General features: G+C 42.0%; 1 protein-coding gene across 3 annotated transcripts in view; it reads left to right on the top strand.

Moving 5' to 3' along the window:
• The window catches only part of Fbxl7 (F-box and leucine-rich repeat protein 7), a 342,295-nt gene extending 329,341 nt beyond the window's left edge, over positions 1-12,954 (top strand). For all 3 annotated transcript variants that reach the window (XM_071675481.1, XM_071675470.1, XM_071675489.1), the window contains exon 5: positions 11,494-12,954. In XM_071675481.1, the coding sequence (XP_071531582.1) occupies positions 11,494-12,029 (536 nt within the window). In that variant the 3' untranslated portion in view covers positions 12,030-12,954. The remainder of the gene's footprint in view (positions 1-11,493) is intronic.
• The last annotated feature ends 2,593 nt before the right edge of the window (positions 12,955-15,547 follow it).

The following is a 15,547-nucleotide window of genomic DNA, read 5'->3' as shown; positions in this document are numbered from 1 at the left end:
TGTGTATCATGCTAGAAAGAAAAAAAAAAAAAAAAAAAAAAAATATATATATATATATATATATATATATATATATATATATATATATATATATATATATATATATATGTATATATATATATACTTTCTTTTTTTTTTTGTTTTTGCTTTGTTTCTGTCTCCCGCGTTTGCGAGGTACCACAAGGAAACAGACGAAAGAAATGGCCCAACCCACCCCCATACACATGTATATACATACGTCCACACACGCAAATATACATACCTACACAGCTTTCCATGGTTTACCCCAGACGCTTCACATGCCCTGATTCAATCCACTGACAGCACGTCAACCCCGGTATACCACATCGATCCAATTCACTCTATTCCTTGCCCTCCTTTCACCCTCTTGCATGATCAGGCCCCGATCACACAAAATCTTTTTCACTCCATCTTTCCACCTCCAATTTGGTCTCCCACTTCTCCTCGTTCCCTCCACCTCCGACACATGTATCCTCTTGGTCTATCTTTCCTCACTCATTCTCTCCATGTGCCCAAACCATTTCAAAACACCCGTTTCTACTCTCTCAACCACACTCTTTTTATTTCCACACATCTCTCTTACCCTTACGTTACTTACTCGATCAAACCGCCTCACACCACACATTGTCCTCAAACATCTCATTTCCAGCACATCCACCCTCCTGCGCACAACTCTATCCATAGCCCACGCCTCGCAACCATACAACATTGTTGGAACCTCTATTCCTTCAAACATACCCATTTTTGCTTTCCGAGATAATGTTCTAGACTTCCACACATTCTTCAAGGCTCCCAGGATTTTCGCCCCCTCCCCCACCCTATGATCCACTTCCGCTTCCATGGTTCCATCCGCTGCCAGATCCACTCCCAGATATCTAAAACACTTTACTTCCTCCAGTTTTTCTCCATTCAAACTTACCTCCCAATTGACTTGACTCTCAACCCTACTGTACCTAATAACCTTGCTCTTATTCACATTTACTCTTAACTTTCTTCTTTCACAGACTTTACCAGACTCAGTCACCAGCTTCTGCAGTTTCCCACATGAATCAGCCGCCAGCGCTGTATCATCAGCGAACAACAACTGACTCACTTCCCAAGCTCTCTCATCCACAACAGACTTCATACTTGCCACTCTTTCCAAAACTTTTGCATTCACCTCCCTAACAACCCCATCCATAAACAAATTAAACAACCATGGAGACTTCACACACCCCTGCCGCAAACCTACATTCACTGACAACCAATCACTTTCCTCTCTTCCTACACGTACACATGCCTTACATCCTCGATAAAAACTTTTCACTACTTCTAGCAACTTGCCTCCCACACCATATATTCTTAATACCCTCAGCAGAGCATCTCTATCAACTCTATCATATTCCTTCTCCAGATCCATAAATGCTACATACAAATCCATTTGGTTCTCTAAGTATTTCTCACATACATTCTTCAAAGCAAACACCTGATCCACACATCTTCTACCACTTCTGAAACCACACTGCTCTTCCCCAATCTGATGCTCTGTACATGCCTTCACCCTCTCAATCAATACCCTCCCATATAGTTTACCAGGAATACTCAACAAACTTATACCTCTGAAATTTGAGCACTCACTCTTATCCCCTTTGCCTTTGTACAATGGCACTATGCACGCATTCCGCCAATCCTCAGGCACCTCTCCATGAGTCATACATACATTAAATAACCTTACCAAACAGTCAATAATACAGTCACTCCCTTTTTTAAAATTTCCACTGCAATACCATCCAAACCTGCTGCCTTGCCGGCTTTCATTTTCCGCAAAGTTTTACCACCTCTTCTCTGTTTACCAAATCATTTTCCCTAACCCTCTCACTTTGCACGGTACCACTTCGACCAAAACACCCTATATCTGCCACTCTATCATCTAACACATTCAACAAACCTTCAAAACACTCGCTCCATATCCTCACATCACCACTACTTGTTATCACCTCCCCATTTGCGCCCTTCACTGAAGTTCCCATTTGCTCCCTTTTCTTACGCACTTTATTTACATCCTTCCAGAACATCTTTTTATTCTCCCTAAAATTTAATGATACTCTCTCACCCCAACTCTCATTTGCCCTCTTTTTCACCTCTTGCACCTTTCTCTTGACCTCCTGTCTCTTTCTTTTATACATCTCCCACTCAATTGCATTTTTTCCCTGCAAAAATCGTCCAAATGCCTCTCTCTTCTCTTTCACTAATAATATTACTTCTTCATCCCACTACTCACTACCCTTTCTAATCAACCCACCTCCCACTCTTCTCATGCCATAAGCATCTTTTGCACAATCCGTCACTGATTCCCTAAATGCATCCCATTCCTCCCCACTCCCCTTACTTACATTGTTCTCACCTTTTTACATTCTGTACCCAGTCTCTCCTGGTACTTCCTCACACAAGTCTCCTTCCCAAGCTCACTTACTCTCACCACCCTCTTCACCCCAACATTCACTCTTCTTTTCTGAAAACCCATACAAATCTTCACCTTAGCCTCCACAAGATAATGATCAGACATCCCTCCAGTTGCTCCTCTCAGCACATTAACATCCAAAAGTTATATATATATATATATATATATATATATATATATATATATATATATATATATATATATATATATATATATATATATATATTTGTATGGATTTGTATGTAACATTTATGGATCTGGAGAAGGCATATGATAGATTGATAGAGATGCTCTGTGGAAGGTATTAAGAATATATGGTGTGGGAGGCAAGTTGTTAGAAGCAGTGAAAAGTTTTTATCGAGGATGTAAGGCATGTGTACGCGTAGGAAGAGAGGAGTGATTGGTTCTCAGTGTATGTAGGTTTGCGGCAGGGGTGTTTGATGTCTCCAAGGTTGTTTAATTTGTTTATGGAAGGGGTTGTTAGGGAGGTGAATGGAAGAGTTTTGGAAAGAGGGGCAAGTATGAAGTCTGTTGTGGATGAGAGAGCTTGGGAAGTGAGTCAGTTGTTGTTCGCTGATGATACAGCGCTGGTGGCTGATTCATGTGAGAAACTGCAGAAGCTGGTGACACAGTTTGGTAAAGTGTGTGAAAGAAGAGAGTTAAGAGTAAATGTGAATAAGAGCAAGGTTATTAGATACAGTAAAGTTAAGGGTCAAGTCAATTGGGAGGTAAGTTTGAATGGAGAAAAACTGGAGGAAGTAAAGTGTTTTAGATATCTGGGAGTGGATCTGGCAGCGGATGGAACCATGGAAGCGGAAGTGAATCATAGGGTGGGGGAGGGGGCGAAAATCCTGGGAGCCTTGAAGAATGTGTGGAAGTCGAGAACATTATCTCGGAAAGCAAAAATGGGTATGTTTGAAGGAATAGTGGTTCCAACAATGTTGTATGGTTGTGAGGCGTGGGCTATGGATAGAGTTGTGCGCAGGAGGGTGGATGTGCTGGAAATGAGATGTTTGAGGACAATGTGTGGTGTGAGGTGGTTTGATCGAGTAAGTAATGTAAGGGTAAGAGAGATGTGTGGAAATAAAAAGAGTGTGGTTGAGAGAGCAGGAGAGGGTGTTTTGAAATGGTTTGGGCACATGGAGAGAATGAGTGAGGAAAGATTGACCAAGAGGATATGTATGTCGGAGGTGGAGGGAACAAGGAGAAGTGGGAGACCAAATTGGAGGTGGAAAGATGGAGTGAAAAAGATTTTGAGTGATCGGGGCCTGAACATGCAGGAGGGTGAAAGGCGGGCAAGGAATAGAGTGAATTGGATCGATGTGGTATACCTGGGTCGACGTGCTGTCAGTGGATTGAATCAGGGCATGTGAAGCGTCTGGGGTAAACCATGGAAAGTTGTGTGGGGCCTGGATGTGGAAAGGGAGCTGTGGTTTCGGGCATTTTTTCATGACAGCTAGAGACTGAGTGTGAACTAATGGGGCCTTTGTTGTCTTTTCCTAGCGCTACTTCGCACACATGATGGGGGAGCGGGATGGTATTCCATGTGTGGCGAGGTGGCGATGGGAATGAATAAAGGCAGACAGTGTGAATTGTGTGCATGGGTATATAAGTATGTGTCTGTGTGTGTATATATATGTGTACATTGAGATGTATAGGTATGTATATTTGCGTGTGTGGACGTGTAAGTATATACATGTGTATGGGGGTAGGTTGGGCCATTTCTTTCGTCTGATTCCTTGCGCTACCTCGCAAACGCGGGAGACAGCGACAAAGCAAAATAAATAAAAATAAATAAGTATATATATTTGTTTATTTATTTATATTTATTTATTACTTATTTTGCTTTATCGCTGTCTCCCGCGTTAGCGAGGTAGCGCAAGGAAACAGGCGAAAGAATGGCCCAACCCACCCACATACACATATATATATATATACATACACGTCCACACAGGCAAATATACATACCTATACATCTCATTGTATACATATATATACACACACAGACATATACATATATACACACGTACATAATTCATACTTTCTGCCTTTATTTATTTCCATCGCCTCCTCACCACACATGGAATAACAATCCCTCCCCCCTCATGTGTGCGAGGTAGCGCTAGGAAAAGACAACAAAGGCCCCATTCGTTCACACTCAGTCTCTAGCTGTCATGTAATAATGCACCGAAACCACAGCTCCCTTTCCACATCCAGGCCCCACAAAACTTTCCATGGTTTACCCCAGACGCTTCACATGCCCTGTTTCAATCCATTGACAGCACGTCGACCCCGGTATACCACATCGATCCAATTCAGTCTATTCCTTGCACGCCTTTCACCTTTCTGCATGTTCAGGCCCCGATCACTCAAAATCTTTTTCACTCCATCTTTCCACCTCCACTTTTGTCTCCCACTTCTCGTTCCCTCCACCTCTGACACATATATCCTCTTGGTCAATCTTTCGTCACTCATTCTCTCCATGTGACCAAACCATTTCAAAACACCCTCTTCTGCTCTGTCAACCATACTTTTCTTATTTCCACACATCTCTCTCACCCTTACATTACTTACTCGATCAAACCACCTCACACCACATATTGTCCTCAATCATCTCATTTCCAGCACATCCACCCTCCTACGCACAACTCTATCCATAGCCCACACCTCGCAGCCATACAACATTGTTGGAACCACTATTCCTACTAACATACCCATTTTTGCTTTCCGAGATAATGTTCTAGACTTCCACACATTCTTCAAGGCTCCAGACTTTTCGCCCCCTCCCCCACCCTATGATCCACTTCCGCTTCCATGGTTCCATCCGCTGCCAGATCCACTCCCAGATATCTAAAACACTTTACTTCCTCCAGTTTTTCTCCATTCAAACTTACCTCCCAATTGACTTGACCCTCAACCCTACTGTACCTAATAACCTTGCTCTTATTCACATTTACTCTTAACTTTCTTCTTTCACAGCACTTTACCAAACTCAGTCACCAGCTTCTGCAGTTTTCCACATGAATCAGCCACCAGCGCTGTAACATCAGCGAACAACAACTGACTCACTTCCCAAGCTCTCTCATCCACAACAGACTACATACTTGCCCCTCTTTCCAAAACTCTTGCATTCACCTCCCTAACAACCCCATCCATAAACAAATTAAACAACCATGGAGACATCACACACCCCTGCCGCAAACCTACATTCACTGAGAACCAATCACTTTCCTCTCTTCCTACACGTACACATGCCTTACATCCTCGATAAAAACTTTTCACTGCTTCTAACAACGTGCCTCCCACACCATATATTCTTAATACCCTCCACAGAGCATCTCTATCAACTCTATCATATTCCTTCTCCAGATCCATAAATGCTACATACAAATCCATTTGCTTTTCTAAGTATTTCTCACATACATTCTTCAAAGCAAACACCTGATCCACACATCTTCTACCACTTCTGAAACCACACTGCTCTTCCCCAATCTGATGCTCTGTACATGCCTTCACCCTCTCAATCAATACCCTCCCATATAGTTTACCAGGAATACTCAACAAACTTATACCTCTGAAATTTGAGCACTCACTCTTATCCCCTTTGCCTTTGTACAATGGCACTATGCACGCATTCCGCCAATCCTCAGGCACCTCTCCATGAGTCATACATACATTAAATAACCTTACCAACCAGTCAATAATACAGTCACTCCCTTTTTTAATAAATTCCACTGCAATACCATCGAAACCTGCTGCCTTGCCGGCTTTCATTTTCCGCAAAGCTTTTACCACCTCCTCTCTGTTTACCAAATCATTTTCCCTAACCCTCTCACTTTGCACGGTACCACTTCGACCAAAACACCCTATATCTGCCACTCTATCATCTAACACATTCAACAAACCTTCAAAACACTCGCTCCATATCCTCACATCACCACTACTTGTTATCACCTCCCCATTTGCGCCCTTCACTGAAGTTCCCATTTGCTCCCTTGTCTTACGCACTTTATATACCTCCTTCCAGAACATCTTTTCATTCTCCCTAAAATTTAATGATACTCTCTCACCCGAACTCTCATTTGCCCTCTTTTTCACCTCTTGCACCTTTCTCTTGACCTCCTGTCTCTTTCTTTTATACATCTCCCACTCAATTGCATTTTTTCCCTGCAAAAATCGTCCAAATGCCTCTCTCTTCTCTTTCACTAATAATCTTACTTCTTCATCCCACCACTCACTACCCTTTCTAATCAACCCACCTCCCACTCTTCTCATGCCATAAGCATCTTTTGCACAATCCATCACTGATTCCCTAAATGCATCCCATTCCTCCCCACTCCCCTTACTTACATTGTTCTCACCTTTTTCCATTCTGTACGCAGTCTCTCCTGGTACTTCCTCACACAAGTCTCCTTCCCAAGCTCACTTACTCTCACCACCCTCTTCACCCCAACATTCACTCTTCTTTTCTGAAAACCCATACAAATCTTCACCTTAGCCTCCACAAGATAATGATCAGACATCCCTCCAGTTGCACCTCTCAGCACATTAAAATCCAAAAGTTATATATATATATATATATATATATATATATATATATATATATATATATATTTGTATGGATTTGTATGTAACATTTATGGATCTGGAGAAGGCATATGATAGATTGATAGAGATGCTCTGTGGAAAGTATTAAGAATATATGGTGTGGGAGGCAAGTTGTTAGAAGCAGTGATAAGTTTTTATCGAGGATGTAAGGCATGTGTACGCGTAGGAAGAGAGGAAAGTGATTTGTTCTCAGTGTATGTAGGTTTGCGGCAGGGGTGTTTGATTTCTCCAAGGTTGTTTAATTTGTTTATGGAAGGGGTTGTTAGGGAGGTGAATGCAAGAGTTTTGGAAAGAGGGGCAAGAGTGAAGTCTGTTGTGGATGAGAGAGCTTGGGAAGTGAGTCAGTTGTTGTTCGCTGATGTTACAGCGCTGGTGGCTGATTCATGTGAGAAACTGCAGAAGCTGGTGACACAGTTTGGTAAAGTGTGTGAAAGAAGAGAGTTAAGAGTAAATGTGTATAAGAGCAAGGTTATTAGATACAGTAGGGTTGAGGGTCAAGTCAATTGGGAGGTAAGTTTGAATGGAGAAAAACTGGAGGAAGTAAAGTGTTTTAGATATCTGGGAGTGGATCTGGCATCGGATGGAACCATGGAAGCGGAAGTGAATCATAGGGTGGGGGAGGGGGCGAAAATCCTGGGAGCCTTGAAGAATGTGTGGAAGTCGAGAACATTATCTCGGAAAACAAAAATCGGTATGTTTGAAGGAATAGTGGTTCCAACAATGTTGTATGGTTGCGAGGCGTGGGCTATGGATAGAGTTTTGCGCAGGAGGGTGGATGTGCTGGAAATGAGATGTTTGAGGACAATGTGTGGTGTGAGGTGGTTTGATCGAGTAAGTAATGTAAGGGTAAGAGAGATGTGTGGAAATAAAAAGAGTGTGGTTGAGAGAGCAGAAGAGGGTGTTTTGAAATGGTTTGGGTACATGGAGAGAATGAGTGAGGAAAGATTGACCAAGAGGATATATATGTCGGAGGTGGAGGGAAAGAGGAGAAGTGGGAGACCAAATTGGAGGTGGAAAGATGGAGTGAAAAAGATTTTGAGTGATCGGGGCCTGAAAATGCAGGAGGGTGAAAGGCGGGCAAGGAATAGAGTGAATTGGATCGATGTGGTATACCTGGGTCGACGTGCTGTCAGTGGATTGATTCAGGGCATGTGAAGCGTCTGGGGTAAACCATGGAAAGTTGTGTGGAGCCTGGATGTGGAAAGGGAGCTGTGGTTTCGGGCATTTTTGCATGACAGCTAGAGACTGAGTGTGAACGAATGGGGCCTTTGTTGTCTTTTCCTAGCGCTACCTCGCACACATGAGGGGGGAGGGGGATGGTATTCCATGTGTGGCGAGGTGGCGATGGCAATGAATAAAGGCAGACAGTGTGAATTGTGTGCGTGGGTATATAAGTATGTGTCTGTGTGTGTATATATATGTGTACATTGAGATGTATAGGTATGTATATTTGCGTGTGTGGACGTGTAAGTATATACATGTGTATGGGGGTAGGTTGGGCCATTTCTTTCGTCTGTTTCCTTGCGCTACCTCGCAAACGCGGGAGACAGCGACAAAGCAAAATAAATAAAAATAAATAAGTATATATATTTGTTTATTTATTTATATTTATTTATTACTTATTTTACTTTATCGCTGTCTCCCGCGTTAGCGAGGTAGCGCAAGGAAACAGGCGAAAGAATGGCCCAACCCACCCACATACACATATATATATATACATACACGTCCACACAGGCAAATATACATACCTATACATCTCATTGTATACATATATATACACACACAGACATATACATATATACACACGTATATAATTCATACTTTCTGCCTTTATTTATTTCCATCGCCTCCTCACCACACATGGAATAACAATCCCTCCCCCCTCATGTGTGCGAGGTAGCGCTAGGAAAAGACAACAAAGGCCCCATTCGTTCACACTCAGTCTCTAGCTGTCATGTAATAATGCACCGAAACCACAGCTCCCTTTCCACATCCAGGCCCCACAAAACTTTCCATGGTTTACCCCAGACGCTTCACATGCCCTGGTTCAATCCATTGACAGCACGTCGACCCCGGTATACCACATCGATCCAATTCAGTCTATTCCTTGCACGCCTTTCACCTTTCTGCATGTTCAGGCCCCGATCACTCAAAATCTTTTTCACTCCATCTTTCCACCTCCAATTTGGTCTCCCATTTCTCCTCGTTCCCTCCACGTCTGACACATATATCCTCTTGGTCAATCTTTCGTCACTCATTCTCTCCATGTGACCAAACCATTTCAAAACACCCTCTTCTGCTCTGTCAACCATACTTTTCTTATTTCCACACATCTCTCTCACCCTTACATTACTTACTCGATCAAACCACCTCACACCACATATTGTCCTCAAACATCTCATTTCCAGCACATCCACCCTCCTACGCACAACTCTATCCATAGCCCACACCTCGCAGCCATACAACATTGTTGGAACCACTATTCCTTCTAACATACCCATTTTTGCTTTCCGAGATAATGTTCTTGACTTCTAAACATTCTTCAAGGCTTCCAGACTTTTCGCCCCCTCCCCCACCCTATGATTCACTTCCGCTTCCATGGTTCCATCCGCTGCCAGATCCACTCCCAGATATCTAAAACTCTTTACTTCCTCCAGTTTTTCTCCATCCAAACTTACATCCCAATTGACTTGTCCCTCAACCCTACTGTACCTAATAACCTTATTCACATTTACTCTTAACTTTCTTATTTCACACACTTTACCAAACTCAGTCACTAGCTTCTGCAGTTTTTCACATGAATCAGCCACCAGCGCTGTATCATCAGTGAACAACAACTGATTCAGTTCCCAAGCTCTCTCATCCACAACAGACAGTATACTTACCCCTCTTTCGAAAACTCTTGCATTTACCTCCCTAACAACCCCATCCATAAACAAATTAAACGACCATGGAGACATCACACACCTCTCTCGCAAGCCTACATTCACTGAGAACCAATCACTTTCCTCTCTTCCTACACGTACATATGCCTTACATCCTCGATAAAAACTTTTCACTGCTTCTAACAACTTGCCTCCCACACCATATTTTCTTAATGCCTTTCACAGAGCATCTCTATCAACTCTACCATATGCCTTCTCCAGATCCATAAATGCTACATACAAATCCATTTGCTTTTTTAAGTATTTCTCACATACATTTTTCAAATTAAACACCTGATCCACACATCCTCTACCACCTCTGAAACCACACTGCTCTTCCCCAATCTGATGCTCTGTACATGCCTTCACCCTCTCAATCAATACCCTCCCATATAATTTACCAGGAATACTCAACAAACTTATACCTCTCTATTTGAGCACTCACTCTAATCCCCTTTGCCTTTGTACAATGGCACTATGCAAGCATTCCGCCAATCCTCAGGCACCTCTCCATGAATCATACATATATTAAATAACCTTACCAACCAGTCAACAATACAGTCACCCCTTTTTTAATAAATTCCACTGCAATACCATCCAAACCTGCTGCCTTGCCGGCTTTCATCTTCCGCAACGCTTTTACTACCTCTTCTCTGTTTGCCAAATCATTTTCCCTAACCCTCTCACTTTGCACACCACCTCGACCAAAACACCCTATATCTGCCACTCTGTCATCAAACACATTCAACAAACCTTCAAAATACTCACTCCATCTCCTACCCACATCACCACTACTTGTTATAACCTCCCCATTAGCCCCTTTTACTGAAGTTCCCATTTGCTCCCTTGTCTTTAGCACTTTATTTACCTCCTTTCAAGACATATATATATATATATATATATATATATATATATATATATATATATATATATATATATATATATATATATATATATATATATATATATATATATATATATATATATATATATATATATATTTATATATATATATATATATATATATATATATATATATATATATATATATATATATATATATATATATATATATATATATATATATATATATATGTACATCATCCCTGGGGATAGGGGAGAAAGAATACTTCCCACGTATTCTCTGCGTGTGGTAGAAGGCGACTAAAAGGGGAGGGAGCGGGTGGCTGGAAATCCTCCCCTCTCGTTTTTTTTTTTTTAATTTTCCAAAAGAATGAACAGAGAAAGGGGTCAGGTGAGGATATTCTCTCTAAGACCCAGTCCTCTGTTCTTAACGCTACCTCTCTAACGCGGGAAATGGCGAATAGTATGAAATAGATAAATAAATAAATGGCATTCATATGCCATTCCTCTTGACAAAAGAATTTTATGTGACTACTTTTAATGATTAATTTTCTTTCCACTTTCATATGCATAAATATCTACATCGTCACTTGAGATTCCTTGTAGAATGAATGTTAATGTTTTTCATTATTGCAGATACGGGAGTCAAGCACATCGCCAGCTATTGCCTCATGCTACGGGAGGTCAGCGTGTCGGACTGTGTCCAGATCACAGACTTCGGCATGTATGAGCTGGCTAAGCTGGGGCCCAACCTCCGGTACCTCAGCGTGGCAAAATGTGACCAGATCAGCGATGCCGGAATCAAGCAAATCGCCCGCCACTGTTACAAGCTGCGTTACCTAAATGTCCGTGGCTGTGAAGCAGTCAGCGATGATTCCATGGAGATGGTGGCCAGGTCGTGCCCGAGGTTACGTGCGCTTGATATCGGCAAGTGTGACGTTACCGACAACGGCATGAAACTCATCTCTGAACACTGCCCAAACCTGAAGAAACTCTCCGTGAAGTCATGTGACATGATAACAGACAGAGGCGTCCAGTACATAGCGTATTACTGCCGTGGCCTTCAGCAGCTAAATATCCAGGACTGTCAAGTGACTATTGAGGGCTACAGGACAGTGAAGAAATATTGCAGGCGCTGTATCATAGAGCACACGAACCCGGGTTTCTTTTGAAAAGAGAAAACCCGAGTGTGTCTGCACCTCGCCCAGTGTTGTGCCAGTGATTAAAGAGAGAAAAAGAGAGAATCATACAAGTGCCAAATATCGTGAGCCACCTGTAACGTCGGTGCCACCAGGGACAAGACCTGGGTGCTGCTGTGGCTGATCTAGTGACAAGCAGCCTTGGGCAGGACGTGTGTCCGCTCACCAGTGCCAAGTTTGCAGTGCCAAAAACGGTGAGCTGACGCCCTTGTGCAGCATACATCAAACTACTCACTCCTCCGTTTACCAAAGTATTGCCACTGTCACCCTGCATTACAGCACCAACTGATGCTTCGTAACGCACACACACGCACACACACACACACACACACACACACACACACACACACACACACACACACACATACATAGACAATCACAATGTAAGATGGTGTGTGCGTCTTTGTATGTGTGCACTCATGTGGTGCACACCGCTCACCACATTCACTTTGCAGTGTGTATGTCTGCTGTGTGCATGTTTATATCACTTGCACCTTCATAACTTGCATCTGTTTTCATGTGCATTCTCATAAGATACCATGAACTTGCACTTATTCCACCTATAGTACCTATAGTACATTCTCACCGTGTACTTCTGTTAATGTACACCCTGACATATGTACCTTCATCACAACCGCTATCTCCAGCTGCAGACGAGGCAGTTCATAATTTAACACATACCATCATTTGACCACGCTTAACAAGATGGTTCACAACTGATTTCACGAAATATGAGTACAGGCGATGGCAGTGAAACTCGAAATGTTTCTCCTGTTTCAAGAACACTAGTGACGTACTTATCAAAATTATAGCATGATGCGCTGTTTTGTACCTGTGAATTAGTCATTTGTCCAATGCCTGTATTAGACCAACTTTCAAAGTAAATAGCTATATATATATATATATATATATATATATATATATATATATATATATATATATATATATATATATATATATATATATATATATATATGCATATATATATATATATATATATATATATATATATATATATATATATATATATATATATATATATATATATATGTATATATATATATATATATATATATATATATATATATATATATATATATATATATATATATATATATATATATATATGTTTTTATTTTATTTATTTTGCTTTGTCGCTGTCTCCCGCGTTAGCGAGGTAGCGCAAGGAAACAGACGAAAGAATGGCCCAAGCCACCCACATACACATGCATATACATACAAGTCCACACACGAAAATATACATACCTATACATCTCAACGTATACATATATGTATACACACACAGACATATACATATATACACATGTACATAATTCATACTGTCTGCCTTTATTCATTCCCATCGCCACCTCGCCACACTTGAAATAACAACCCCCTCCCCCCTCATGTGTGCGAGGTAGCGCTAGAAAAGACAACAAAGGCCCCATTAGTTCACACTCAGTCTCTAGCTGTCATGTAATAATGCACCGAAACCACAGCTCCCTTTCCACATCCAGGCCCCACAGAACTTTCCATGGTTTACCCCAGACGCTTCACATGCCCTGATTCAATCCATTGACAGCACGTCGACCCCGGTATACCACATCGTTCCAATTCACTCTATTCCTTCCACGTCTTTCACCCTCCTGCATGTTCAGGCCCCGATCACTCAAAATCTTTTTCACTCCATCTTTCCACCTCCAATTTGGTCTTCCATTTCTCCTCGTTCCTTCCACCTCTGACACTTATATCGTCTTGGTCAATCTTTCCTCACTCATTCTCTCCATGTGACCAAACCATTTCAAAACAACCTCTTCTGCTCTCTCAACCACACTCTTTTTATTACCACACATCTCTCTTACCCTATTATTACTTACTCGATCAAACCAGCTCACACCACATATTGTCCTCAAACATCTCATTTCCAGCTCATCCACCCTCCTGCGGACAACTCTATCCATAGCCCACGCCTCGCAACCATACAACATTGTTGGAACTACTATTCCTTCAAACATACCCATTTTTGCTTTCCGAGATAATGTTCTCGACTTCCACATATTCTTCAAGGCTCCCAGAATTTTCGCCCCATCCCCACCCTATGATTCACTTCCGCTTCCATGGTTCCGTCCGCTGCCAAATCCACTCCCAGATATCTAAAACACTGCACTTCCTCCAGTTTTTCTCCATTCAAACTTACCTCCCAATTGACTTGACCCACAAGCCTACTGTACTTAATAACATTGCCCTTATTCACATCGCTCAACTTTCTTCTTTCACACACTTTACCAAACTCAGTCACAAGCTTCTGTAGTTTCTTACAAGAATCAGCCACCAGCGCTGTATCATCAGCGAACAACAACTGACTCACTTCCCAAGCTCTCTCATCCACAACAGACAGCATATTTGCCCCGCTTTCTAAAACTCTTGCATTCACCTCCCTAACAACCCCATCCATAAACAAATTAAACAACCATGGAGACATCACACACCCCTGCCGCAAACCTACATTCACTGAGAACCAATCACTTTCCTCACTTCCTACACGTACACATGCCTTATATCCTCGATAAAAACTTTTCACTGCTTCTAACAACTTGCCTCCCACACCATATATTCTTAATACCTTCCACAGAGCACCTCTGTCAACTGTATCATATGCCTTATATATATATATATATATATATATATATATATATATATATATATATATATATATATTTTTTTTTTCTTTTTTTTTTTTGCTTTGTCGCTGTCTCCCGCGTTTGCGAGGTAGCGCAAGGAAACAGACGAAAGAAATGGCCCAACCCACCCCCATACACATGTATATACATACGTCCACACACGCAAATATACATACCTACACAGCTTTCCATGGTTTACCCCAGACGCTTCACATGCCCTGATTCAATCCACTGACAGCACGTCAACCCCGGTATACCACATCGCTCCAATTCACTCTATTCCTTGCCCTCCTTTCACCCTCCTGCATCTTCAGGCCCCGATCACACAAAATCTTCTTCACTCCATCTTTCCACCTCCAATTTGGTCTCCCTCTTCTCCTCGTTCCCTCCACCTCCGACACATATATCCTCTTGGTCAATCTTTCCTCACTCATTCTCTCCATGTGCCCAAACCATTTCAAAACACCCTCTTCTGCTCTCTCAACCACGCTCTTTTTATTTCCACACATCTCTCTTACCCTTACCGTTACTTACTCGATCAAACCACCTCACACCACACATTGTCCTCAAACATCTCATTTCCAACACATCCATCCTCCTGCGCACCACTCTATCCACAGCCCACGCCTCGCAACCATACAACATTGTTGGAACCACTATTCCTTCAAACATACCCATTTTTGCTTTCCGAGATAATGTTCTCGACTTCCACACATTCTTCAAGGCTCCCAGAATTTTCGCCCCCTCCCCCACCCTATGATCCACTTCCGCTTCCATGGTTCCATCCGCTGCCAGATCCACTCCCAGATA

Source organism: Panulirus ornatus, chromosome 2 (assembly GCF_036320965.1).
Source record: "Panulirus ornatus isolate Po-2019 chromosome 2, ASM3632096v1, whole genome shotgun sequence".
In the NCBI taxonomy this organism is placed as follows: domain Eukaryota; kingdom Metazoa; phylum Arthropoda; class Malacostraca; order Decapoda; family Palinuridae; genus Panulirus; species Panulirus ornatus.
This window is presented reverse-complemented; position numbering and strand designations above follow the sequence as displayed.